Below are 27,325 nucleotides of genomic sequence, written 5' to 3'. Positions count from 1 at the left end.
TATGTGCAATTAGGAAAACAGTAAACTCAAAATTACATCTGTTATCTAGACAATAGTTAAAGAATGGAAAGAAGGTAGAGTGAGTGGAGAAAAACAATCACTTGAAACAGCAGGTATTCTCAACACCTTTTGAGTCCCATCTCTTTGTTAAAACGTTCCCCTTCTTTTTTAATCCATATGCTTCACTGATTTTAAGAGTTCTCTTTACATTGTAAGAGCATTGATAAACTTGACACATGGAAGCTGTGAAGAAGTTCTAGGTAGGCACTGTGCAATTTTAATAGGAAGGGGAAAAGTATGTTCTGAGAACCAAAAGAACACAAAAATTGTTATCAGGCTACTACAAGTTCAAGTTATTTGGCACTCAGAATTGTGATTATTGAAATTCAGTCTCAAGTACCATGGCATGGAAGATGAAGTTGTAAATGAAGTAAAATGTTTGGCTGTAAAGAATTAAAAACTCTGTAATTTTCATCATAGGTGAGGTGAGACACAATCTAACACATCTCTGGGCAAAGATTTTTACTCAGCTCTAACTGAAGAACAAACTGAGAGTTCCTAGCTGTACCTTTCAGTAACTTTAAATCTATTTTTTACCTAAAGGCTGCAGTAAGTATCTCCGGGTATTAAATATTCTTGCAACTCCAGCCAGTGTTAATACCCATGTTTCAGCCCACTGTTTCTCAGCTGTATCTCTTGAATGATGGATAAGGATGTTGCCTCCTCCTGATTCAATCTTCTCTTTGTCAGCTGTAGTAGAAGATTCTCGAACCCTATCCAGCAGGTGGAATAAAACCTGCAACATTCAGAAAAAGAAAAAAAAAAAAGCAACTTTTAAAACAACATAGTTGTATTCACTGTAGAACAAACAAACAAAAAGTTTTCTGTTATTATGTGTGTAATTGCGTCACCTTGAGAATTTCCTTATTTAAAACAGTGTGTGAAAAAGCTAAGAGTCAGAATCAGCCTACTGATGCTTACTTAAGAAAGGTCTAAATAGCATGGTCAGAGCCACTGAGAATTGTGCCAATTTGGATCTAGAGATCTCAGATACCTCACACAGTACAGCAGGCAACAGACTCCACAATACCCCGATTTTTCCTAAAGGCACAGACAATATGACTGTCATTTTAGGATTAGGGCACCTGACTGATCCTTTTAGAAAAAAGAGCCAAACAGAGGGCAAAACAAAGCTCACTCTAATATTAGATCAATTCAATCATGTGACCCCCAAATGTCATCACATTTTTGCAAAACAGGAGGAATCATTCGCCTGTTAAGGAAGGGAATGGCACTTTTATACAACTCCTGCATTAGAAAGAAAATACCAAGATACGAAAACTGCATTTCATGAAAGGCTTTAAGGGCAAGAGAAAAGAAAATTAAAATAATAATAAAATGAGGTCAGATGTCTACCACCATATGTTATCTTTCACAGAATCTTAATAAACTAGTTAAGCAATATTAAGAAAAGCAGCAAGCAAATGTGAATGTGAATGAAATTCTAAAGCAGAAGCTCACGTGTCATACCTTCCATATCACTGTGTGCCATGTTGAATGTTGCAACAAAGTTCCATGAGCACCAATGGTGGAAAACAATGTCTGCCCAGCACTCTTTCTAACTGCAGGTCGGGGATCCACACAAAGTTCTCCAAGTTTAGCATATAAACACAACCAGAGACAGTCAAATGGTGGTGCGGGATGAAAAGGTCTATTCAGAACCACCCCCTTTTCTTCTGCCTGCTTCTGCAACACTGCTTCTTCTTTGTTAAGTTCCTTTTCAATTATTTCACCTCTTTGGAAAAAATAATCTGAAATATTCCACTAGAAAATAAATAAAATATTATATTACACAATAAAGTATTACAACATTCTTAATGATCATGAAATAAAACGTTTCTCATTCAGCACATAAATGCTACAAAGTGCAGAAAGTTGTTTCCTTGAGTCTTAGCTTATAAACCACAGTTACATTCTACAGACTAGAAAGGGAAACAATGTATTAACATTTGGAGACTGGTGAGAAAGCTCACAATCCACTACTACTTGTTTTACACTAAGTTTAAAATAGATTAAAGCTTATTCTATTTACATATGATTCCAAATGACAGCATGAGACACCAGTAAGAAATAAAAAAACAGGCTTTGGCTTTAACTTGTAGAATGGACTATAAATCATTTCCATTAATTAAAAAAATTAAGTCGGAAGCAGCATCTCTGTAGGTTAATGTGAAACTCACCAATAAACCAATTGAAGTTAAGCTAATATTTAGCTCTTGATTGTGAAGACCAAAGCTTCCTGCAACTTCAACAACTATCTGCAGACAAGTACATGGCATTGTTGGAAGAAAGTCGGTCACAACCAACTGAAGACACTGGAATGCAGTCCGTATTAAGGACTCTCTTAAAAAAAAAACAAACAAAAAACAACACAAAATAAAAACAAAACACACTCACACTCTAATTTGAGATTTCCTCAAGAGCAAAGAAACTTTCTGAACAAAATACATCGGGAGATAGTATTATTTAACTACACATATTGATATTTATAAATCTTTGAAATGGATTGACATTTGAAATGGATGGCATTTGATTTTAAATGTTTTAAATAGACATTTTTTGAAATGCAACATTAAGTTGAAGCCTCAACTTAAAATAAGCAGGACAGATTAAATGTATTTTATTTAGTAAGAAAAATGTGCATAATGGTAGTTGTACACGTTTCAATACTATATATTATATTAGACAAAATCTTTTGAAAATATCTGCTGTTAAATACATATTTAATAAATATTTAGCCTTCAGAATTAAATTATGAATACAAACAGATAAAATACAAATGTAATATGGAAAACATTTGTGAGGAGACCTGTGAGCAGGAATGTTATCCAGAAACAAAATCTTGTTGTGTGAGAGACAAAATGAAGGAATCAAAAAAAAGAGCACTGCAGTGTAGATAATGCAAAACAGGGAAGGCAGACTACTGCAGCTGCATTTAAATTTAGCTACTGGGCTTTTTAAATGCTTAATATTTAACACAGGAAAGAAAAAGCCAAATGTTTGTAACACAAAAACTGAATGTCCTTCAGAATACATATTCCAGGGGAAAAAAAATACAACCAACCAAACAGAACATAGATATGCTACTTACTTGTTTCAAAATCTCAGTTAAAAACACCATTTTTTCCCCCAATTAATTGAAAATGAATATCATAGGTGGGCCACTTCTATTGTATCGTAACAGCCAACATAAGATGGAAGCCACAGAAATGCACACAAACTTGTGTGTGGACGGTAACATTATAACTATTACCTCCATGCAATAACATGCATCCTACAAATGGATATCTATCCTACCATGAAAGTATTTATTCTTGCTATACTTATGGAAGAACTGTTCATACACTACTTTGCTCCATGTTAATTACACAGTTCTAGAAATTGAAACACACACAGAACTGGAGCACTTCTCTCTACCACAAAATTCCAGAAGCATGCACTCTTCAAGGAAGCATGGTTATACAGCTCATTTTGAAGAGCTGCATTGATGGGTAAGTAATTTCTTCTGTATTCAAACGCAAGGCCATTGCATTATCTCGTGTTTGGAAAAAGGTTTCAAAGTCCTTCATGCAAGTGGAAACAGCATGACAGTAAAATAAAAGTGTTCTAAAGGAAAAATTACCAAAATTACCAAAACTGAGTGTCTGCTGAGTAAAATTGCTCATAAGATACAAATAGCACAAATTATGCTACTATCAAAATGGTTAAGTATGAAAATATAAGTAGAACTCTTTCTACTACTGTCACTTTACATGATTTAAATATTTTATTTTTATCACTTACCCCTGATCACTTCTTATTGCTCCCATGACTCCAAGGACTAATGGCCAACCAGGTCCTAAGCTGTCACCCTGACTCTGTAAAATCTGTAGCACACACTCCAACTGCTTGATCCTGATATCAGGATGACTGATGTTTGACAACTCCTTGAGTGGATTCAGTAGAAGTAGCTGCAGTCTCTAAAAGTAAACAGTAAATGTTAGCGTCCTTAATATGCTCTAACTGCTTCATAATTATTTTTACATATAATAAGTGAACCATACAGTACCAATTCCTAAGAAGTTTTTAGAGCGATCCAAATTGCTGGAATTCAGTGTCAGACAGGCCCTTCCAAAAAAAACTTTTTATAAAGTATCTCACAGCAGGAAATCTGCATTTTCTTTTTTTCTCCTGACCATTTCTCCAGGTTCCTACAGCATATCCCTACTACAGCATGCTGGCACGGTTGCATAAAAGCTATCGTGCAACTTCATACTCATCCAACAGATCTTAAAAATACTATTCACTGAACCCCAGTAAAAATATTAGAATATTTTACTAACAATTGATTGAATAGTTGTGATTCAGAAGGTTAGGCCATTTATTTCTTACATGCCACTACATCACATATTTACATACTGGAACATATAAAGCATTCTGGAATTATTTTGCACTCATGAAGGTGATCCACAATTTGTTCTAACAAACTCACATAATATTCAAGCCTCAGTACTCTTCATCATGCATTTGAAAAAGAAGAGGGTAGCTCATTAGAATGCACAAGGTGATTTTCAGTAGTTACAACTGAATGTTACAGCTGTAGGCTTTATAAACTCAATGGTAAAATTGCTTTATGAATGCCTCCTATTCACTGAACTGTAGAAAACTTCCTCTAGGGAAGATTCTGATTTCATGTTCATAATAAGTCCTAGAAAAGGAGGAAAGCAGTTTTTCATAAACTTACTTTACCTGATTCTGTGATAATGGAGGATCGTGGCTGAATGTCAGTCCTGCTTTAATAAGAGAGGTTAAAGCTTCTGCTCCCCATTCTCTCATTCTGGAGTTGGGATGCTGACAAACCTGAAAGCATAACAGTGTTTTGTTTGAAGGCACTTTTATTTAATCAAGATTTAAGCATATGTAATATATAAAAATTGAACATTTAAATTGTAGTGGACATTTAGATAAAATATTCTAGTAAATTTTTTTTTAGAACAATGCAACAGATCTCTAAATGTTAAAATCATGTTTAATACTAAGAACAAATAAAAATATTATCTTTCGGACAGACATACCTTCTGAGTAAGGAAGCAACAGGAAGCAGGGAAAGACACAGAAGGAAACAAATTGAAAAGCACAGTAATTCAAGTCAAAACATTCTTTAAAAATCAATATACCAGCTGCTATTTCAGATATTCATAGTTTAAAAATTACCAAACAAACTCTTGGGTTGAACTCAACCTTGAGCTACTATAAAATTCTAAATTTCATTTTTCACACACAGCCTAACATTCATAATCAAGCAAGGGAGCATGACATTGACTAACACAATACGTGTCTGCCCTTCTATGAACTCAAACACAGAAAGTAACTACATAATGAATGTAAAATAAACCTAAACATTACTATTTCAAAAACATGACAAAATGACAGTGATCATTCTTTCACTCTTAAGTTTCAGATGTCTTTCTTCCTCTTTGACTCCTAGTTACCTGAGCCTACTTGTTTTTTTAATTGCTTTTTTAGAGGAAATTAAAAACACTATGCATAGATACACAGTAATTGTACTTGCAATCCTGTGTCTGTTAGCCTCAAATAAATAAGGCATTTACAGCCTCACTGACTTCAAAACAATTATTTTCATCCACGCTTCCTGCCTGAGCTTAGCTGGTATGAGAATCCAGTGTCTTTCAAAATCCAAGGCAAGATCATAAGGAAGGAAGATGGTTTAGATTGGTGTGGGTTGGAGGACTGTTTTGTTATTAGACACCAGCCAAACTGAAATGGAGAACAAAGCAGAAAAGCTAGCTTCATGTTAAAAAACACAGAACAGAAATAGCTCGTCTCCTAAATTAATTTATTTTTGTTACTTGACATAAAATGATAGAATTTGAACTACATCATGGTGCTCTGAATCTGATCAGATAATCAGTTTCAGAAATAGGGAAAGAATTCTTCCTTCAGGTTGTGTTTAACTGAATTTGCAGCTGGTGCTTTCTCTTTCCTCACTGTACCTCAAAGACATAGGTTTAAATGCAGTACTTTAAAATCAATTGCATCTCCTGAAAAAATAGTGGCAAATATTCATGATGGATGATAGACTGAAACAGACTGCTTACGACAGGAAAACACGGACTCCCAAGGTGTGGATGGTGAACCTTATATTTCTCTTATCTTCCAAGACTTCCATGTCTACTTTAAGTCGTTAAACCTTTAAGTATCCAATTTTTTTTTCTCCTAGATGTGAGACTATTTGGAGATGATCTCCATAAACAAGATCGGAGATAGCCAATCCTTAATACTGTTTAAAATAATGCACTGGTTCAGAGGAAGCAGGAAAATGAGGAAGATAATCTCTCTGCTTGCACTGGGTTTATATGGCAAGGTATAGCGTGGGGGGCGGGAGCGGGAGGTGGGTAGGTGCTGCTGGAATGCCTTTTGTGAGAAGAGACCAGGAGCTGCTCTATGGTGGGAACTGCCAGTTCCAGCCAGCTTCAGAGGGGACCCACTGCTGACCAAAGCTGAGCTGGTCAGAGAGGTTGGTGGCACACTTCTGTGATAACGTATTTAAGAAAAGGTTAAAAGAAAAAAAAAAAGAAAACAAAGGTGAAATGCTGTGCAGCAGCTATTAGAGTGTGTAGTGAGAAAACGTGAGAGAAACAACTCTGTAGGTAGAAAAATCGAAGGAGTGCTCAACACACTGGAGAAGAGATTCCCCCTGCAGCCCATGGAGTACCTCGGCAGAGCAGATCTCCATGTGCAGCCCAGGAAGAAGCCCGTGCATTAGGATAAAGCCTGAAAGAAGCTACACCCCATTAAGAACCCCTACAGGAGCAGGATCCCAGACAGATCTGTGGTCCATGGAGAGGAGCCCACAAGCCCACACAGGAGCAGGTTGTCTGGCACAAACTGCAGCCCACAGAGGGCCCATTGTGGAGCAGTCTTGAGGAACTGCATCCCAAAGGAAGGATCCACTTTGGGGCTGTTCATGAAGGACTGTATCCTATGTGAGGGTTACCACACTGCAGCAAGGGAAGAGAGTGAGGAGGCAGGAGCAACAGAGAAAATGCAGTGGATGGACCACAACCCCCATTGCCCATTCTCTGCATTTCTGTGGGTGTGGAAGACACAGAAGAATCAGGAGTGAAGCTGAACTCAGGAAAAGAGAGAGGCTGTTCAGAAGGTGGTTGTAGTTTTATTTTCCAACTCTGTTGCTTTACTCAGTTACTAATTGTCAATAATCTTCCCAAAGTCACCTGTTTAACCCACGACAGTAATCAGTGACCAATCTCTCTGTCCTTATCTTGATCCATGAGCTTTGTACAACTTACTTTCTCCTTCTATCTTGCTGGAAGATGGAATGAGTGAGCAATTAGGTGAGCACTTTGGAGTCAGCCAAGGTTAATCCACTACAGTCCTTTACTGTCTTTAAATATACCTCACTCTTCTACCTATTCCTGCAGAGGATTAAAACTTTACAAGTACACTCTGTAATCTGGTTTTAGTTTCAAATTCAAAATATAAGATCTTTTCCTTGACAAAAGCAATTTTTCATCTAGGAATTTAAAATATTTACTTTACAAATGACACCTATTTTGCTATTTTTATAATGGTATTCTCTTCAAGAAACAACTGAAAGTATTACTTCACATTTATTAAAAACAAACAAGAAAACTTTGTTGGTTTATCTAATGGCTTCAATCTATTCAGTAAATACATCTTAAAATCTCTCACATATTTGCACCACTTGACTCCAAAATGAAAACTCTTTGTGTTGCAGTAAATATAACACATACATGGCGCATAAATACTGACAGCACCGTAAAGACAAAGTCAGTAAGAGCTATAAAATACTGAAATTTAAATATTTACATTAACATTGCAATGCAAACTGCAAAAACATATAAAACAACACATTTAAACACACTTTAGATTAAAAAAAAAAACATACACTTCAAAAATGCGCTGTCATAAGGCAATACCTTATTGCACGCTAATTTCTAGTGCAATTAGTTACCTCCAGAAGATGACCCGTCAGAGGTCTCCAAAGAATCTCAATCCTGTGCATGTTAACTAGTCCTGTTTCCAGTAATTTAGCAACAGCAAAAAGGGATGGCTCCTTAGTAAAAGAGAATTTGAATACGTGACTTTGAGATAACTCAGATGATGTCAGAGACATTCACTACACTACGATTTGTAAATTAAGATGTAACTAGTCTCCACTGGAGTGCTGTATTTCATAAGCTATTATCACAGCATTTACAGCCCAGGTAACATAGCTGGGAAGTTTCCACAGCATCTGCAGTACTTCATGAGAAGCCACAAGGGGGTAGCAACAGCATATAATCAAGAGCACATTTTTCCTAATTTTTCATGGTTTTCTCCAAAACCTTGTTTTTACACTCATAGGCCTCCCTAAGACCAGATTTATAACATGTTTAACTAGCAAAACAGTCTCTTACCCATCACAACTTGCAAAGATAAAAATTGTATATGAACAAATAAAATAAAACGTTTTTCTCCCTACTCTTTATCTTATATTTCCCATTCTTCAAATACATATGCAAACACTGATTTGTTGAAGCTTATGATAAATCAATGAACATATATTAAAAAATGATTTGCAATGTAATTTTTCCCATTTCCATTGAATTTTAATTCTAATTTTCAACTAATTTAGGCACAACATTTACTTATTTTAATTTATTCTCTTTTTCTGCCTTGTTACTGTAATTGTCAAATATTACAAAGAACATTTTCTGTCATGATTATCTCTATGGTAATAGATCAAGTAAAAACTTTCAGAAATTCTCATCTGGGATTAGATTATGACTAGGAGAAGACATGCTCAATTTTCTTCAATCACAGGATCTTTAACGATCCTGGGCTAGGTTTATTTTCTCTGGCTGACAGGAATACTATTATTTCCCCAGGCAAGTAAGAATCAGTAGGTTTTTAATACCTGAGTTGTCATGCTTTATCTGAAGCGTATTATTAAAAACATACTGAAAATGAACACCTAACAGAACATAGTGTGCCAGACAGCAGTTCTGACCTCTGAAATTACAAGGGCTTTCTAGAGTTTTATCTATTCCCAATCTGATTAATAGAAACATTATTTTTTATTCTGGAGTAAAAAATCAGATATGTTGCTGTCTTAATATTGGAAACAGTTAGTTTATAAGACAAATATACAAGTATATCGCACACACACACACACACACACACAAAAAAAAAAAAAAAAAAAGCAAAGAAAATAGAGAACTCTTCTTATACCTTATTGTTTCCATAGGCCATATCCATGGCTTCCAGAGACAAGGAACAAAGGGCATTTATTAAGTGATGCAAAGATACATCATCAAGGTACCTGAAAAATAACAACTATCAAAACACTGTTGAGTTTGATACATACATGTTTTTTTAATTATAAGGTTTCTTACTGCGAGCTTTCAAAAAGTCTTGATAGTATGCTGGATATAACTGGTAGATCAGTCATAACTGCTGTAGTCAGAACCTTGAAAAAAGACAGAAACGTATCTTACAGACTGCAACAGAAAATACCACATAATCGTTAACTATAAAATGTACAACTTTGCTTACTGTGCTGGGCCCTTCTACAGCTCTTCCAGGTTTTAAGGCACCCCCAACACCAGGTTTCAGTCCCAGAATCCACACAAGATGCTGAAATACACAAAGATGGTTTTCAGCATGAAAACTTCCTCAAGCAGCAGCAAAACTAACGTTCTATTCAAGCTAGCTGGTAGCATTCCAACTAAACAAAATTCAAGGAAAACGCCACAGTATTTACTCAAGGCAATTAAAATATGCCTGGATCAGAATCAAAGCTTTTTCTATTGGTCACATAAAAATTCAAAACCAATGTATGTATAATGAAAAAGTAAGGTATCAGAAACCATAAATACTTCCTGTTATACCTGAAGAGTAGCCAAGACAAGTTGCCATGATGTACCAAGAACAGCCCCATGGCAGTGAGCTAAGTTGAGCAATGTCCTCATACACTGGATATTTTTCGAAGTCAACTGGAAAAAAAAAAAATATATATATATATATAGTTTTATTACTACAGTACAGTATTTCTAGAGGCACTAGTTTTGACTGGAATAGAGATAGCTCTCTTCAAAGCAGCTCACAGTGTGCTATAACTTTTTTTTTTTTAAACTTACTGAATGGCCTTTATCCCAACCCACAAGTTCTCTACCTTTTGAACCTTTTGATTCTCTTCTCCCACCCTGATGTGGCGATAGGGCTGAGTGGGAAACTAAGCACCTGTGTTGTGCTTAGCTGTCTTCTAGGGCCCTCCAGGGTTAAGCCATGACACTAGGAAGGCTGCAATTTTTTACTAAACAGTTTAAAGACTATATCTTGCCTGCACTGGTGCAATATATCTTTTTTTAGGTGAGTAATTCAGTATCTCTCCTTCTCTCAATCTTATCTTCCTGGGCTTGAATACAATTTGATCAGTGCCATCTCCTCCCAATATCACATTATTATCGAAGACACAAAGTCAATTACCTCAGATTTAAATGCATCTTCTCTATAAAATCCAAGTCAATCTTATGACAAAACATAAGCAAACTTTTATATATAGGCACAAATGACAGCTGAGACCCAAGGTTTTTTCAAACAACAGATTCAGGCTGAATAAAAGCAGTTTCTGAAACATGCTGCCCTGGACAGCCATCCAAAAGAAAGCTTAGGATAATATTTCATTCTTTGTAAGAATGCTGCTTACCTATTGCCACTTTTGAGACATACTAAGATGCAAAAAGAAGTTAGTAAGCAAGACAGGTATCACTCAGAAGTTGTACTTACCATTACTGTTCCTTGTGGCTGAAGAGCTAAGGGCTGTCCTACTGCCACAACTTGCTGATGAGACTCGCTTGAGGGACTGATCATTTGAACATTCTGTCCCTGAATGGAATATGCTAGAGGAAAATGAAAAAATATCCAAATTTAAAGTCCAGTACCTGCTGTAGTAACAACAACCACCACTCCTGAGTAGTGGCAAACCTCCTGAAATTATTTTCACAGTATTAGCTTTAAGATAGCTGACTTCAATTAAGTTTTTGGTTGTATGCAGACTACTACATCATTATGCTACAGGGTTAAATGAACCAGTACTAATTCCTCCCTTCCTTTTTCTATATAAATACATTTTATGTCAAGAGTAAAATTTTTTGCTAAGTTGGTAAGATAAGCCTCAGGCTACGTCTCAACTGGGTTATCTGCAGTTATTATCTATTAGTAGTGTAACTGTGTGCTACCACTGTAATATGGCACTCAGAAAATGAAGATTTCACAAGTGTTACATAGTGATGTCTTCCCAATACAAGACACCACAGATCCTTTTTGTAACTCATCTGTAAAACAAACCTAAATAAAATACCATTATCAGTGCTTCATCTTCACAGAAGTTAGAATACCTCAGTAATATGTACTGCTTTGTATACCTGTGGTCTCATAATACAGTTAGTTTGTTCACGGCCTAGAGGAAAGATTCTCGTCTTTGTTCTAATACTGAAGTATTTTTGTTTTAAGAGATCTAATGTTAAATCCACCTGCTTGTTCACCAGGCAGTTGCAGTTCTGGCTACAGAGCAATTAATTTTCAAAATTAGCAAGAGTATATTCTCAACTGGCATATCCAATGATTTACAACACTATCTCAGGATGTAGAAAGCATCAACTGAATCTCTTCTAAGCTGAACAGCATCCAGAACTTAAGACCTATTTATGCAGTAAGTTCTATTAATCACTATACAACTGTAGAAAAAACCACAGCACACTACAAATGCACAGTATTCTAGTCAGTGACTATCTGAGTTTCCTGCCGAGGACTTTTTCAGATCCTAACAGATCTTTAGGTTGATAGACAGACCTCCTTAGAAGGTAAATTTCTGACATACACTAAGCATCTGGGGAGGTTTTAGGCTGGTTAAAATTATACCTAATAAATGGTGCAGGTTCTGGAAAGCAAGCAGTCTAGATTCTGACTCTAGATTCTGGCTAAATTCAGTATAGTCAAATACTTTATGGCAAACAGTAATACTGTTGTACATCTTTACACAGAATCACAGAATGGCCAGGGTTGGAAGGATCATGAATCATGGATCATGAATTGCCAACCCCCCGCCCCATGCAGGACCACCAACCTCCCCATTTAATACCAGACCAGGCTGCCCGGGGCCCCATCCAATCTGGCCTAGAACATCTCTAGGGACGGGGCATCCACAACCTCTCTGGGCAGCCTGTGCCAGCACCTCACCACTCTCTCTGTAAAGAACTTTCCCCTGACATCCAACCTAAATCTTCCCTCCCTCAACTTAAAATCATTTCCCCTTGTCCTGCTGTTATCTACCCTTTCAAAGAGTTGATTCCCCTCCTGTTTGTAGGTTCCCTTTAGGTATTGAAAGGCTGCAATGAGGTCACTCTGCAGCCTTCTTTTCTCCAGGCTGAACAAGCCCAGCTTCCTCAGCCTGTCTTCGTAGGGGAGGTGCTCCAGTCCCCTGATCATCTTTGTGGTCCTCCTCTGGACCCTCTCCAACAGCTCTCTTTCTTTCTTGTACTGGGGGCTCCAGACCTGGACACAGTACTCCAGATGGGGCCTCACAAGAGCAGAATAGAGGGGGACAATCACCTCCCTGTCCCTGCTGGCCAACCCTCTTCTGAAGGAAGTCAACTACATCCTGAGAAAATCTGGGTTTAGATACGTTTACAGCCATAAACTGGAGCACAGCCATAAACTGCAACATGGGAAGTTCCTCACCAATATGCAAAGAAACTTCTTCACAGTAAGGGTGACAGAACACTGGAACAGACTGCATAGGGAGGCCGTGGATTCTCCTTCTCTGGAGATATTCAAGATCCACCTGGATGCCTACCTGTGCAGCCTGCTGTAGGGAGCCTGCTTTGCAGGAGAGCTGGACTAGATGATCTCTGGAGGTCCCTTCCAGCCCCTACAATTCCATGATTCTGTGATTGATGGACAACATGTAGAGCAAAATTAAACACATTTGAACAACAGAGGAAAATCTATATACTTACATTTGCTGGACAGAGCTGCAGTTGTGCTATTTAATACAGTAAGAGCATAGTGAGGAGGTAAGGATCCTTTGCAAATGGCAGTAATGAAGGCATCTCTTGATGTTACAAGACCTAGTCTTCCACAGAGTGCAGCCATAGTTAATTCTGCTTTTAAAATATTTTCAGTAGCAGCTTCATCAGTGCTGAAACGGTAGACAATTTTTTACTAAGAATTAACCCATGGCACAGAAGCAGCTAACGCAAGCTGAAATCAATGAGAACTCATACTTTGAAATTGGAGCACCATAAACAATGAAGAACAAGCACAACCAATCAACAAAATTCTTCGGAACCATTTCCTATAAAACTCTTCATTAGTTATGAATGACTTCACAAAAGAGACTATGAGGAGATATTTAACACCAATTTCAGAAAATAGTGTTTGATAAGAAAAAGACTCTTTGAAAGCCATGCAATAGTTACTAAAGTTATTACTTAGTAAACAGCTCCTCCATTTGAAAGACTATATATTAATACCAATTGTTGAAATATTAACAAGTACTGAGATTCTTATCAACACTAATCACAATGTGAGTAGAATCACTTCATCATATTGAAATATTCAGTCAAATTAAAAAAGAATACGATTTAAATAGTTTAAATGGAAGTCTTTGAAATTCAAATTAATTTTCCTACATTGAAGTACAATAATGGTTCCATGTAGTTTACACTTAATAGATCTTCACTCAGCCTCGCAATCACCAACCCCCAGACATCTTCTTGCATACTAAGAATAGCTCTCTCAACCAAGTCAACCAATAGACAAACTCAGTTCAAAGTATAACTGAGAATATCATCTCTGAAAGATCATGAGAAATGGAAGATCAAATACCTTGCATCAAGTAGGAGAGACAATGCAGCAAGAAGACCACACCAACATGCATTTACCATTTCTTCCCAGACAGCTCTGCTAACTTGAAATAAATACATAATTATTTAATGTAGAAACAAATAATAGAAAGTTTCTAAACTAAAATATTATTACAAACATACAGTGTCTGGTGTTGGAACTTTAAAGTTTGTGTGTGTATATATACATAAACACACATATGTATATATAAATACACATGCACAGATACATGTATGCATGCACTCACACCATTACCAGTTAAACAGACTGATTTATAGCAATATTGCTAAGGTAAAAATGTAACGAGTGCAATGCTTATTCTAAATTACATTTCAAAAAATCCTACAGAGTTATACAAAACTATTTTTAATCCTTTTCTACAAAAATAAGCATGCATGTATGCATAAGTGCATAACGGTGGAATATCAGGCAAACAAGAAACATTCTACTGAAATTCTGCAGTGCAGGAACTATCTCTCCCCTTGTCTTTTAGCGCTTTCCAGGCTACTGGATATACACAGACACTTCATTTCACTAATGTATTAAGAAAACAAAACTGGCCTAACAAAATTAAAATGTGCCTGTAAGTCCACAGAGCTTTCTTTTTCCCTCAACCACTACAAGACCCAGGACAAACTTGTGCTGCTTGCAGCACCATGGAGAGCTCTGCAGCATTCATGGAGAGCTCTGCGATTGGCAGGGACTGCAGACGATGATTAAAGCAGCTTATAGAATCTCCGCTGCCAGGTACACAAGTCAGCATGTCATGAGATGGATCTTCTGCTTATACATATACAGACTCTCCATATCTTGCACAGATACAAGCTCATATTATTTCTGGTTTTAAATAAATTATGCTCTTCCCATATACTTGTAACTCGCTTAAAATATTTCCATTAGAATATTTTTCTTTTCATCTCATTAGTAGAAAAACAGCTTTCTTGTAGTACAGTCTTAACTGGCACATTTCTTTCAGTTAAGTTTCTTCTCAAGAAGAGTAAAGGACACAGGAAGGAAGAAAAACCATTCTGGAGAACAAAATGCCTAATCTCTCTCTCACATTCCCAAAACAAGTAAAACAGTATCAGTTCACCTTAATGAATGTAGAGCTAAGGTGCTAGAAGACAAAAGCATTATATCAAGTCAAGTTTTGTAAGACTACTGCTGTTCTGTTACAAAACAAACCAAAAAAACAAAACCCTCTTCCATCATTAAAAATATTTATGTAAGATTTTAAAGCAGTAAATTCAAGCAACAAAGCATTAACTCCCCTAATCCAACTTTACATAAAACTGTTGCACATTAGACAGCATTTGCATTTTCAAATACCTAGTTCTTTGTCTGACTGGTCAGATAAAGACTGTAAGTCCTGATGCTCTGAAGACTGTGCTGGTAATGAAGTTGTCTCTGCTGTGCTCTGACTGCCTGTTTCTGCCTCTCCCAACTCTCCTTCAATCATGGTAGTGATACCACGGACAAGATCCAGTAAACAGTGAAATGCCACTGACATAGCATAGCCTTCAGGAATTGTAGGTGGTTCCACTTTGTCCAGCATTTCCAAACTGAAAAATTGAAAGCATTACAGGTAGGTATGTAATAGTACAACTGTGATTAAAAACAGCAACAAAAACAAAGATTCCAAATCAATACCAAGTGCTAACAGGCCCCAAATAACCTTGACAATTTACAGCAACTCGAGAAAATCAACTACTTGATTAAGTAGCTAATTAAAAAGGTAAATGAAGCATTAAGTAAAATAGTAAATTAAAGTACAGTTATGAAGTTAACACATACAGTAGGTATCACTCAATAAATTATTCTCCTTTTTTTTACAATACTTATTGTACAGTTGCTGAAAGTGAATGTGTCCCAAGAACACAATTACGTAGAAAAAAAACAGAAGAAATAGGTCAGAAAGTCACAACAGTGGAAACACTCTTATAACAAAATTGAGGATAAGCCAAATGTTCCAAGCTGAGTCTATACAACCAGAAAAGTCTGCCACAGCAAGATAATATATGAGTAAATATTCATAAACTGCATGCATAGTAGACAATGGCAGTTACTTGTACAAAGAGGATTTCGCTGCTGGTTATCATGCAGTTAAATCGTCATCATTCTAGAAATGCAGCCTCATTATCACTTTTCTTCATATTTTACCTTAGAAGATTGTAAAGAGTTGCTGGGCTAAAAGCCCAACAAGAAACAGGTCATAGCTGCTGCTGCAGCAGTATCTGCACAAGCAAAGGTGGTCTGTTAAAGAAACGACCTGCTATCCCAACAACTACTGTTCCAGGATTTGCTTTACAAAACATTCTTAAACAGATTAGGCATTCCAACTGCAGTATACCAAGGATTTTATACTCTAGTGCCTCCACAGCTTTCTGCCCAAAGATTCACCTTTCCCTGAGCATGTAATGCTTCACTTATTAATTCAACTTTCCTGAAGATGGCTGTTTGAGGCATCTGAGGGAATATGAAGCATAGGTAGATCAAATGTTCAACTTTTCTTTCTACTCTTAAAGACATAATGGAGGGCAGAAGAAACAGTACTCATTTCATACTGAAAAAGTAGCAACAAAAATAAATAAAGAGTAGTTGTAACACCAAAAACAGAGCAGTAACTGTGTAAAGTGTGATGACTCCATAAAAGCAAATAGTAACAGTGTCGTTACAAATAAAGCATAGCTTTGTCAACTGTTTGGCATTCAGACAGGTACTGATTTCAACACCTGAATCTTGGATCAGCACTACAACACAGGATTTCCATACTGAATTTAGCTTATGCCTGACTGTGTTGGAGAATGTGGCACAGAGGAAAAAAAAGGCTAAGATGAAGTAAGTCAAACAACCTCTGCTGCAAAAAATGATAAGTAAAGCCATTAAATTAGCTTACAATCAAATATATCATTTATCAAAATGTTACAGATTTTAGAAATTGCTACTTTATTTTTTGAAGTCTCGAGTCTGATTTCTGTAACACCTATTTTAAGTTGAACCGCTAAAAGTGACGTTTGGGGGATAAGAGGTCAGCTGAAAAAAAGGTACAAATGAATGGATTCCAAAGATGGGAAAGAAGGCATCAGACAAAAAAAAACAAAAAACCAATAGTGATCCAGGCTTAGGTGGTGGTCTGAAAAAAGCAACACACTCACATGTAGGAAAACAAGCTTCCTGAAGGGAGGTTATGATGAGCAGGGGTTTGGCCCCATAGGAAATGGCCACAAGTTGTACCAGAGGAGGTTTAGGTTAAACATAAAGAAAAACATTTTCTCTCAGAGAGTGGTCAGGCACTGGAATGGCTGCCCAGGGACGTGGTGGAGTCGCCATCCCTGGCAGTGTTCAAGAGGCATCTGGATGAGGAGCTACAAGACGTGGTTTAGTAGCCTGTGGTAGCAGTGGTAATGGGAGGACAGTTGGACTAGATGGTCTTGTAGGCCCTTTCCAACCTTGTGATTCTATGATTCTAAGCAATGTTAAAAGTGGAGGGTAACACAGTCCAACTAAGGAAGTCCCTAAATTCTGCTCCAGCAGTTGTGTAATGCAGTCAAAATGTAGTGCTTTTGCCTCTTCCCTCCATCAATACATTTCATCCTCTACTTACAAGCATATGGCTCTAATTAAAATTACTAATGGGTTTAATAGTTACAGCACGCCTGTGTGGTGGAGATCATACACACTAACTTCCCAGGATGGGAAAGCAAACTGCAGAATAGAGTTGTTAGTTCCATAGGAATGGCCACGAAAAATGTTGAATGCAAGTCTTCATGCATTCAAAAGAAAACAGCCCCACTCCAGGAAAAAAACTCTGCTAGCTCTGTTCGCAGAGGTCCCCAATTAAATCAATATCTGGTACAATACATATACAATATCTGGTAATTTTATGAAAATCTAATGTCAGCAGTAACAGAAAATCAAAGCACGGGTGTAACCCAAATCTACAGTAATATCGTAAGTGCAGAGACTACTGGAGAAACAAACTGCTGACAAGACAGAGTAGCAATAATTCCATTATCTTTCACAGAAGAAAAACAGAATGCAAAAATTACAGAATGCAAAAATTACTGAGACAGAATCACGGACTCACTGGAGAGATCCAAAGTTAAGATGAAAGCAAATTCAAAGCAGAGCACAGGACACCTGAATGGAGGCGGCAAAATGTTTCTTTCTGAAATTGTTATGCACTATACCAAGATCTAAAAGCAGAGTTAAATCAGCAACACTACAGTAAAAATAAAATCCAATAGATGCTACAGCTGTAGAGGATATTCAGAATGGAATCCAGACAATTTGGACAAAACAGTTGAAAATTAGACCACCTCTCTCTGCTGAAAAGAAGAAAATTCATAATGTATCTCAATATCAGTGAAATGAACAGCTCATTATTCACTAATTAACAAAAAAAAAAAGCCTTGGACAAGTTGTAAATAAAAGTATTTGTTATATATTTTTTCAGAAAGATAGTGGTACTTACTAGGTAGCTTTAGCACTGCCTTGTACTGTTACATTCAAGATAGGTATCCAGGTACCTCTGTATTCAAAGGCAGGTAATACAGTTGCACCACCTCCCATTCCAAGCACTCCTGGGTTTGTCTGTGCTGATCCAGTGCTCCCTGATGCATTGCTTCCTGTTCAGGAAAACCAAGGGTTAAAATTAACCATTCTCACAATCTAACTTTAGTAATCAGCAAACACTTAATTTTTTTCTACAATTCTTCTACACTTAATTTTTTAACTTCAAATACACTGATTAATCTGAGATGCCCTACTTGATGCATCATCACCAACACAAAAAACTACTTTTGAGCTCCCCCTGCTGTCTACAACAAGGTACAATGTGCAAAGTAATCAGTTTAAAAGGCACGGCTGTTCTGTAGTAACTGCCACCCCTTAGTACTTTAACTCAGAATAAAATGTGTCTGTATCACGCATAGCAGCATTCTTAACACTGAACAAACTGAACTTCAGTGGTCTCGATGAAATAATAAATATTTCAGTGAAGATTCAATCAGTTTTCAAATTTAAGGACTATTTGAGTTGCACCTAGATCTCAGTAGTAGTAGGAAAGAGAGGATGATCATTTCAAGAATAAAGATCATCAGGGAATATGAAGAGAAGTGAAGTGTCTGAATCTGTTCCATGCCAAAGCAGAAGAAAAAAAAACATCAGGGAAGACCCAATCAGCAGATAGGAGGTACTGGTTCCAACTCAAGAAAAAAAAAAAATTAAAAAATCCCCAGATGAAAGGACAAGGAAGTTTGTACATATATGGTTCCTGTACATGGAAAGAAGAATACATGAGCTAGAAGGATGTGCCATAAATTTAGGTTCTATCTGTACAGACAATGCAGAAAAAAGGCAGAGTTCCAAAGGTGACTCACAGCACCTACCAACAGCATAACAGTGTGCTCTCTTGTAAGCACGCTGAGAAGCTAAATTACTAATTCAGGCAATATGAATACAAGCAGAAACCTATGTATATACACTTCAATATAGTAAAGCTTAACAGATTAAAAAAAAAAAAAGTCACACTGCTAAACTGGTAAACCACACGCTGCCACTGATGTGAAAGTAATTACAGCAGTGTGGTTTTCTGCAATCCTACCAAAAGCAGTTAAAATATTCTTTTCAACACGATTCCTTACAGCAGTAAAAAAGAATGACACAAAACTTTGGCAGATGCAGCTTTCACCTTCTCATAAAATCATAGAATGGTTTGGGTTGGAAGGACCTTGAAGACCACCCAGTTCCAACTCCCTGCTCTGAGCAGAGCTGCCACACACCAGCTCAGGCTGCCCAGCACCCCATCCAACTTGAGTGCCTCCATGGATGGGGCACCCACAGCTTCTCTGGGCAGACTGTTCCAGAGCTTCACCACTTTCTGGTTAAAGAATTTCCTCCTAACAGCTAATCTAAATCTCTCCTCTTTGAGTTTAAAGCTATTCCCCCATTCCCTATCACTGCCAGACTATGTCAGTCTGAATGTCAGTCCCCCTCCTTATAAGTTACATACAAGTACTGAAAGGCCACAGTGAGAATATTCTCTTCTCCTAAGCAAGGCCAGCTCAACTTTTCTTCATAGGTGTAATCCTCCAGCCCTGTGAACATCTTTTTGGACCTCCTCTGGACCCACTCCAACAGCTCCACATCTTTCCTGTGCTGGGATCCCCAGGCCTGAATGCAGTACTCTAGATGAGGTCTCACAAGGGCAGAGTAGAGGGGGACAATCCTCTCCCTCTCCCTGCTGGCCACCCCTCTTTTGATGAAGCCCAGGATATGGTTGGCCTTCCAAGCCATTGATGAATCACATCCTGCTTTCCATCCACTAGAGCCCACAAGTCCTTCTCCCCCTCAGGGTTTTTGCAGGAAAAAAGAGGGCCCCAACTGGCACTGTTTTTATCTATAGACACAAGAGAGAAATCCTTCTGATTTTCTGTCTGAAAACCCTGACACAAAATTGGGCTGGTGAGCACAGGCCAGCAACACGTCTTGGCAGAGGTGCAGCCAGCAGATCAAGGGAATTGATTAACTCACTCTGCTCAGCATTTCTTAGACTGCATCTAGATTCTGCATCCAGTTTTGGCCCTACGCTACAAGGCATGCACAAACTGCAGTGTGTTTAGAGGAGGTTTGTGAAACTGGTAGGGCGATGGAGCACTTGTACTGTGAGTGAGGAGGAGGAAGAGCTGACTACATTCAGTGTGGAGAAATATCTCTGGGAGAACCTCAAAGCAGCTGCACTCTGCTCTGTGAAGATGACAACCAGAAGAGCTCCAGGCACACTGGAGTGATGCATGGTGGGACAGAAGGAACTAATTGTCTTACATTGCATCAAAAGGGGTACAGACCCATAAGGAAAGAAACAGGCAGGAGAGGAGGCTGTCCAGAGAGGTTCTGCAGTCTCCACTGTTAGAGGTCCCCAAGAGCTGACTGGGTAACACTCTGAGCAATGTGGCACAGCTTTGTGCAAAAGGCATGAACCAACTATCCTGTTGCAAAAGCAAAGCTCAAAAGCCAACCAGGTGGGTACAACCACCTGCTACCAAAGCACTGTCATTACAGTCAGAAGATTCCATTCAAAAATCAAGTTGCATTGATCTGTTCTTTGTCAGCTGTGGCCATAGAAGAAAAAGCGTAGACGAGAAATGTATGAGAAAGAGACATGAGAAACACTCAGAGAGAAGTAAAAAGGTAAAGGAGAAACAAACTGAAGTGACAAACGAGGGAAATAATGATACTACTAAAAGTATGAGCCTGCTGCAATGCCATTTTACATGAATGGAAAGTGTAAGTTTTGAGGAGAAGTTGAATGGTTTTCTTTGTGCATGTGTTTTATGATGAAAACTGCTTTTCTAATTTTCTTAAATGGATTAAACTAATCCAGAAATAATATTCCACTAACAGTTTCCATACAGGTAACTATCAAACAACTACTAACAAGTTAATTAATGTAAATAATATTAACATCAAATTTTAATTCAAGCTTCATCAGGGAAATATGGAAAGTATGTGTCTAAGCCCAGATTTTTTAATGTTTATTTATTTAATAGCAGACATGCTTCCAGAACCCTGGGAAGAAATAGAAAGCCCTAAATCAGATATGACTACTTGCAAAGGGATTAACAGGAAGACCACTCCTTCTTATAATAAATATACCTAGAGAAATGCCACAACTCTGGTTGCACAAAAAGATAATCAAGTTTATTTATTTTCAGTAAGCAACTACTTTCATTTTACAGAAAACACAAAGATCATCTGTAAAACACAGAGCAGTCTTTATACCCTTTGGCTTCCTCAGTCCAGTTTTGCCCTTAAAAATCCAGAAGCATATACTATTGTCTCTCAAAATAGGAAGCAAATGCATGCTGGCTAAAACTTCAGTTGTACACAGCCCTAAGTGACATCCCTCCCAGTCAGACAGGATTCAATTTATAGTAGTTAGAAATTAGAAATAAATCTCTCAATTTCTTTCTGAAAAGATGTGAACCGAAGAGCTTGGTAGCTGTAGAAACAGATACACATGCAACTATGCTGTTTGAGGGCTAAATCTTCTCCATGATACAGGTATGTAACATCATCTATTGTAGCAGATCTGAAAATTATTGCTCTGAAAGTAATGCCTCATACTTTATTATGTTGGCCCAGAGCATCAGAGGCAGATGTTGGTGGTATGGCAGTAGAAGCTGAACCTTCCCGCCAATATTCCATTCCATTTTGTTTCTGTGTGACAGATGGCAGCAGAGGGCAGTCTGACAGAACAGTGCCTGACATGGAAGTATGTATGAAGCAGAAGTGTGGAATTTAATTCCTCCATGCAGAAAAAATTGCACCCACTGACATTCATTGACGATGTTTGCTGAATGTTTACGGAGACCAAACAGTGGATGTGAGCACAGTGAAGCTGTGGGCAGTGCATTTCAACAGCACTGACAGTAACAGTGGATCACCTCCACTGGTGCAAATTTTTACAAGTGTGGCATGCAGGGTTTTGCTCACTGCTGGCAAAAATACAGAGCTAATGGTGGTACGTCGAAAAATAGTGTTTTGCAGCTGAGAATTTGCTCTATCAAATAAGGCTACTGTACTCTTTGTATCTATCATATTTTCCATGGAAATAAACATGGGGCATTACTTTCGGAGTGAGCTACAGTGTTTGTTTCAAGCTAGCTTTCCAGATAAATAAACAGTAAAGAACAGGACTATATCAAACCAAGCATATACTGAATCAAATCAGAATTTACTATTACAAGAAAAAAAAAAAACAAACAACAATTGGAAAATTAAAACTATAATAAGGACAAAGCCTTACCAGTTTGGTTTGGTGTCACCGATGTACTCCCTGTACTTGGTACAAGAAATAGAGATTGGATGAAGGACCCCAATGCATTCACAATATCCCGGAAAACTTTAGTGGAATGTTGCTTCATATCATAGGACTGACAAAAGGACCTGAAAAGTATTTTATAAAATATAAGAACCATTTGATAAATTAGAGACTAAAATTTTTTCTGCAAATCAGATCATCTACCCCATCAGTTTGGGATAAATGTTTTTTGGGAATATGCAAATAACTGTAATTCATCCCTTCCTGGGTAATCAGCATTGCCTAATGCTTTATATACAATTACCTTCAGGAGTTTATTGAATGTAAGTTTCATCCTATTTAAAATGTTTTAGAAAGCATTTTCCAGCAGAGAAAAATAACAAGATTTCTTAAAATGTAAGTAGGAGGGAAACTTGCTGTACGTTATACCTTAATAGCTGAGGCTGCACACAAAGCCTGTGAATAGATTCTACTGCAACAGCTCTTAGCCACTGTGGTTTGTCTGCATCCAGAAACTTAACCAGCAATGACAGAAATATTTCACATTCCGTCACCTAGAATACAGAGTTTATAGTCACTGAATTAAAAGAAAAAACTTTATGCAAAATATCTTTCCTGAATTCTTGTGTCAGCTTAAAACAAGTTATGCACAGGTTTAAAAAACAAACAAACAAACAAACAACTACACTTCAACAAGCATTTACTCAAAAAACATACAAAAACCATACCTAATACTCATAGTAATGTTTTGACAGGATAACAGTACGTATGCAATTGTGTTAAAGGCTTTAAAATTCTTTATAGATACTTTTACAAAATAAATGCACTACAGTAGACAAATGAAAAAAATATATATTTTTTAAGTAAATGCCTAACACTTAGAAGGTAAAGAACAGCTGAACATGTGTTTTTTATGAACATTCTGTCAACAGCTTTAGCAACAGAGGTCCAAAGCCTCTTAGCAATTACTGACAAAGCACAGTAGTTAACAATATTTAAAGCCAGGTAAACAATATAAGATCAAAACTGGCTTAACCAAATCAGTCCATTACAAAAAAGACAACAACTTAAATTCTACTCTAAGAATTTATGAAAGTCTACAGTTAACAAAATCATATGTGTATCATACAGGTAAACACAAATATCTATAAGAGAATGATGATTTTTACACTTTTCTTCTTTCAAGTACACGTCAGCATTTCCCAGCTATTAATTTATGCTATTATTTACCACAGCAATGGCATATACATGGCAAAACAGGATTGCATAAGGAAAATTTGAATGCATTTCTTACCAGCAAACTGTAAAACTGCTTAATCAAAACAGAAACTACTCTTAGCAAGCGCATACAGATGGGGAAATATGGTTTTTCCACTGGTGCTGGGGAAGATGATGTGCTAGAACCTTGTCTGAATTTTATATTTGGGGAGAAGAGCTTTATAACGAGAGGGCATACTCTTTCTTTAAGAAGAAAACTGAATTCTTGATGCTGAAAGAAAATGAAAGAAAAATTAATGCTCAAAACAAACTATTAACATCTTATTCTTCAATTGCCATCAGTAGCACTGATTATGCATCTTATTTACATGCACTGTTAAGATCAGGGACTCTGAAGTCATGTAAATCCTGGTATCAATTAAATGTTAATGAAATGAAAAGAGTGGCAGATACTGTAAAGTTCCCAAAAAGCATGATGAAATCACACTCTCAGGTACATACTTGCACTCCTCTTCCTATATCTTGCAAACAACAATAGCCTGCAAGTACATCATTTTTTACATATTAAGCTTTTTAATTTAGACAACATCTGCTAAAATATGCTACCATAAGATTATGGTGCCTTAGTATGCAGTAGATGCACACAAATCAGAGTTATAATTGCTTCTACTTTGCAAGTGTTGCAGAGTTAATGTTCTCATTAAGTTACACAGCTCAATCATCAAAAGTTTTATAAATAATTCAAGATAGGAAAATACAACTTCATAGGGATACAACTGGCAAAATAAAATATGAAACAGAGCAACACGTTCCACAAAGTGCACAAATTCAATGTGATGGAAAGAAAAAAAAAGGTGGTCAAAAAGCACGCACTACTTCCCCATCAACTAAAAGATCAAACATGTAATAGTCTGTTTCTTTTGAAAGTGGAATTCATGCTAAATTAAAGAGTTAATGATGTGGAAATATTACTACACACGTGAAGAAAAGAGTTCCTAATTTTCTCTCTGACAACTACTCACTTGTAAAAACACTTGTGGAAAGTCATTGAGGACTGACTCAAGAAGTTCAAGGCCAAAAGTTCGGGTCATTTCTGTCATACCAACGAGCCAGTAAGGAGCATCAGCATTAACTAACTGACAAAGATCCTTAAAAAGAAACACAGTAACATTTAGATTTTCTTCAGAGTCCTTTGCTGTAATAATTTCCTGAGTCTACAACAATATCTACACATATTGTATCCTTGGTAAGTAATAATTTCAAAGCAATTTTTCCTCAAACACATCTTTGACTTAAGTTCTTATGAAAACAAATAAATAAATAATATAAAATAAAATTACTTATTTGCTGGTATCCCTGCAGTAATTCTGTTTGTTCTTGCCTTCAAAAATATCTCAAGATTAGTGACTTTGCAAAGCCAAGAAATTTTTATTGGTATGCTGAATACAATTCTTACTTTTTGTCACACATTTTACACTAATATACATTACTAAAGACAAAAAGTATGACTATGCTAGCAGTGTGTGGCTAAAGAAAATAAGAACTTCAAACTGAATGTCAACATGCATACTTAAGATTCATAATAAAACATTTTCTTACTCCACTTTGTCTTCATTTTCCAACCATCCCTCTTGGATACAGCATATTATTGCCAATTATAATAAATACTTATAAGAAGGCCTGAAGCTCTAGTTAAGGACCTCACCAATATGCCAAAAAACAAATTTCTGAAATTTCTTACAGAGACAGAGAGCACCCAATCATAACTGCAAATGTGTAAGCATATGCTGCCCAACTACCTGAAAAAGCATATATGCATCTTTAGCACATGGCTTCAGAGTACTGACAGATCTTCTGTTACTATTTCCTTGAACTGCAACTGGCTGTTCAATAATGTCTGTGTGAAAACAAAAATCAGTTTTGTGAACCAAGGAACTGTTCAAAATCAAGTATACATTAAGTGTTCTCACAAAGAGGTTCTAAAAGAATGGCCAGATAATTCTTCAACAGCTTATTATTTCTATAGAAATAGAGATTAGATGGAATACCACAGATCACGAATACCAAGCTCTTCTTTACAATGAATGCCCTCTTTAGAACCACTGTTGTGGCCTGTTCCACACTGAGTGTTCTAAGGTATCTTCACTTTAATTGGCTCCCTCACCCCAAACTCCTCCACAATACTAACCTGAAGATAAGCTCTCACACTTTGGGGAAAAAAAAAAAAAAGATTTTATTTATTATTTTATATCAATCTCTCTCTATAGTACAAACTTGGATTGGCACTGAAGATTTCATCACTCGTAAATACAAGTCAACGTACAAAAGACCATAAAAATGAATAATGCTTAGATCTTTCATAACGTTATCTGAAAAAGATAAACACTTGATGTCTGCTGAAACAGGCTAAAACAAGCAAGCAGAGAAAAAAGTATGCCCACCTTTGTATCGTTCATCTTCAGCAACCACTCTCTCAAACACCACAGTAACTACCTGTCGCACTGTAGCTGCTGCAGTGTTATTTGTGATATTATCTTTTGTGAAGTGCAATCGAAAGCAAAGTACAATTGCCTGAAAATAAATAAATAAATAGATCACCTCACAGCAGTAAATCTTCACCTTTTAGCTAAGTCAAGATAGCTGACTGGGGAATATTTTCTACTATCGTTTGTCAAAAGGTTGCCTGAAAAAACCTAGTTCAATCACTTTAAATTTGAAGAACCAGAATAACTTTTATGGATTATTTTAGCCAAAATTCTCTTTAGTAATCCTCCCTAACAGTAAACTAGAAATGGTAATAACAGATGATGCTACAATGCACCAATAAAACAGGAACCATCATACTGAGAATACACAGCAATCAACTACATAAAACAATTTGTATGAACATTAAGGTCAATAAGGACATCAGGATTATACAGCTAATTACAGAAACATTAGGCAACTTCAAAGCTAAAACGTGAATAACTTTACACAGTTCCTCTACTACATAAATCACAACACTTAAATAACCACGTTAGCTGGGCTGCTATCGTTCCTCCCAAGGTGCATATTTTGATGTGCCATTGTGCAGGCAGTGACCTGAATATTGTTTGCCATTGGATTTGTTATTGCATCTAACACATAATTTCATAATTAATGGTCTTATAATGAATTTTGAAGATTAACATCTGTATGTGTGGTAAAACCTGTATTTCTTGCTCTTCTACCTTTATTTCATGTCCTTGCACTTGCATGAACTTCAGCTACACCCAGGTACGGTGCCATGTGCTGCCATACAAGAGTCACAAT

The 27,325-nt window shown here is 36.9% G+C and overlaps 1 protein-coding gene across 7 annotated transcripts in view; it reads right to left on the bottom strand.

Annotated features, from left to right (window-relative positions):
- MON2 (MON2 homolog, regulator of endosome-to-Golgi trafficking) overlaps nt 1-27,325 on the bottom strand; it is a 75,704-nt gene that overhangs the window by 26,979 nt on the left and 21,400 nt on the right. For all 7 annotated transcript variants that reach the window (XM_048947543.1, XM_048947580.1, XM_048947554.1 and 4 more), the window contains exons 5-25: nt 26,476-26,605; nt 25,834-25,931; nt 25,057-25,182; nt 24,111-24,305; nt 23,246-23,370; nt 22,802-22,941; nt 18,467-18,620; nt 15,322-15,554; nt 13,975-14,056; nt 13,104-13,285; nt 10,873-10,985; nt 9,975-10,079; nt 9,640-9,720; nt 9,480-9,553; nt 9,316-9,406; nt 8,057-8,158; nt 4,789-4,899; nt 3,844-4,019; nt 2,241-2,403; nt 1,531-1,824; nt 598-796 (exon numbers count right to left, since the gene is read on the bottom strand). In XM_048947543.1, coding sequence (XP_048803500.1) covers nt 598-796; nt 1,531-1,824; nt 2,241-2,403; nt 3,844-4,019; nt 4,789-4,899; nt 8,057-8,158; nt 9,316-9,406; nt 9,480-9,553; nt 9,640-9,720; nt 9,975-10,079; nt 10,873-10,985; nt 13,104-13,285; nt 13,975-14,056; nt 15,322-15,554; nt 18,467-18,620; nt 22,802-22,941; nt 23,246-23,370; nt 24,111-24,305; nt 25,057-25,182; nt 25,834-25,931; nt 26,476-26,605 — 2,974 coding nt within the window. The remainder of the gene's footprint in view (nt 1-597; nt 797-1,530; nt 1,825-2,240; nt 2,404-3,843; nt 4,020-4,788; nt 4,900-8,056; nt 8,159-9,315; nt 9,407-9,479; nt 9,554-9,639; nt 9,721-9,974; nt 10,080-10,872; nt 10,986-13,103; nt 13,286-13,974; nt 14,057-15,321; nt 15,555-18,466; nt 18,621-22,801; nt 22,942-23,245; nt 23,371-24,110; nt 24,306-25,056; nt 25,183-25,833; nt 25,932-26,475; nt 26,606-27,325) is intronic.

This window comes from Lagopus muta, chromosome 1 (genome assembly GCF_023343835.1).
Source record: "Lagopus muta isolate bLagMut1 chromosome 1, bLagMut1 primary, whole genome shotgun sequence".
Classification (NCBI taxonomy): domain Eukaryota; kingdom Metazoa; phylum Chordata; class Aves; order Galliformes; family Phasianidae; genus Lagopus; species Lagopus muta.
Note: the sequence above shows the minus strand (reverse complement) of the source record. Positions and strands in the feature narration are given on the sequence as shown.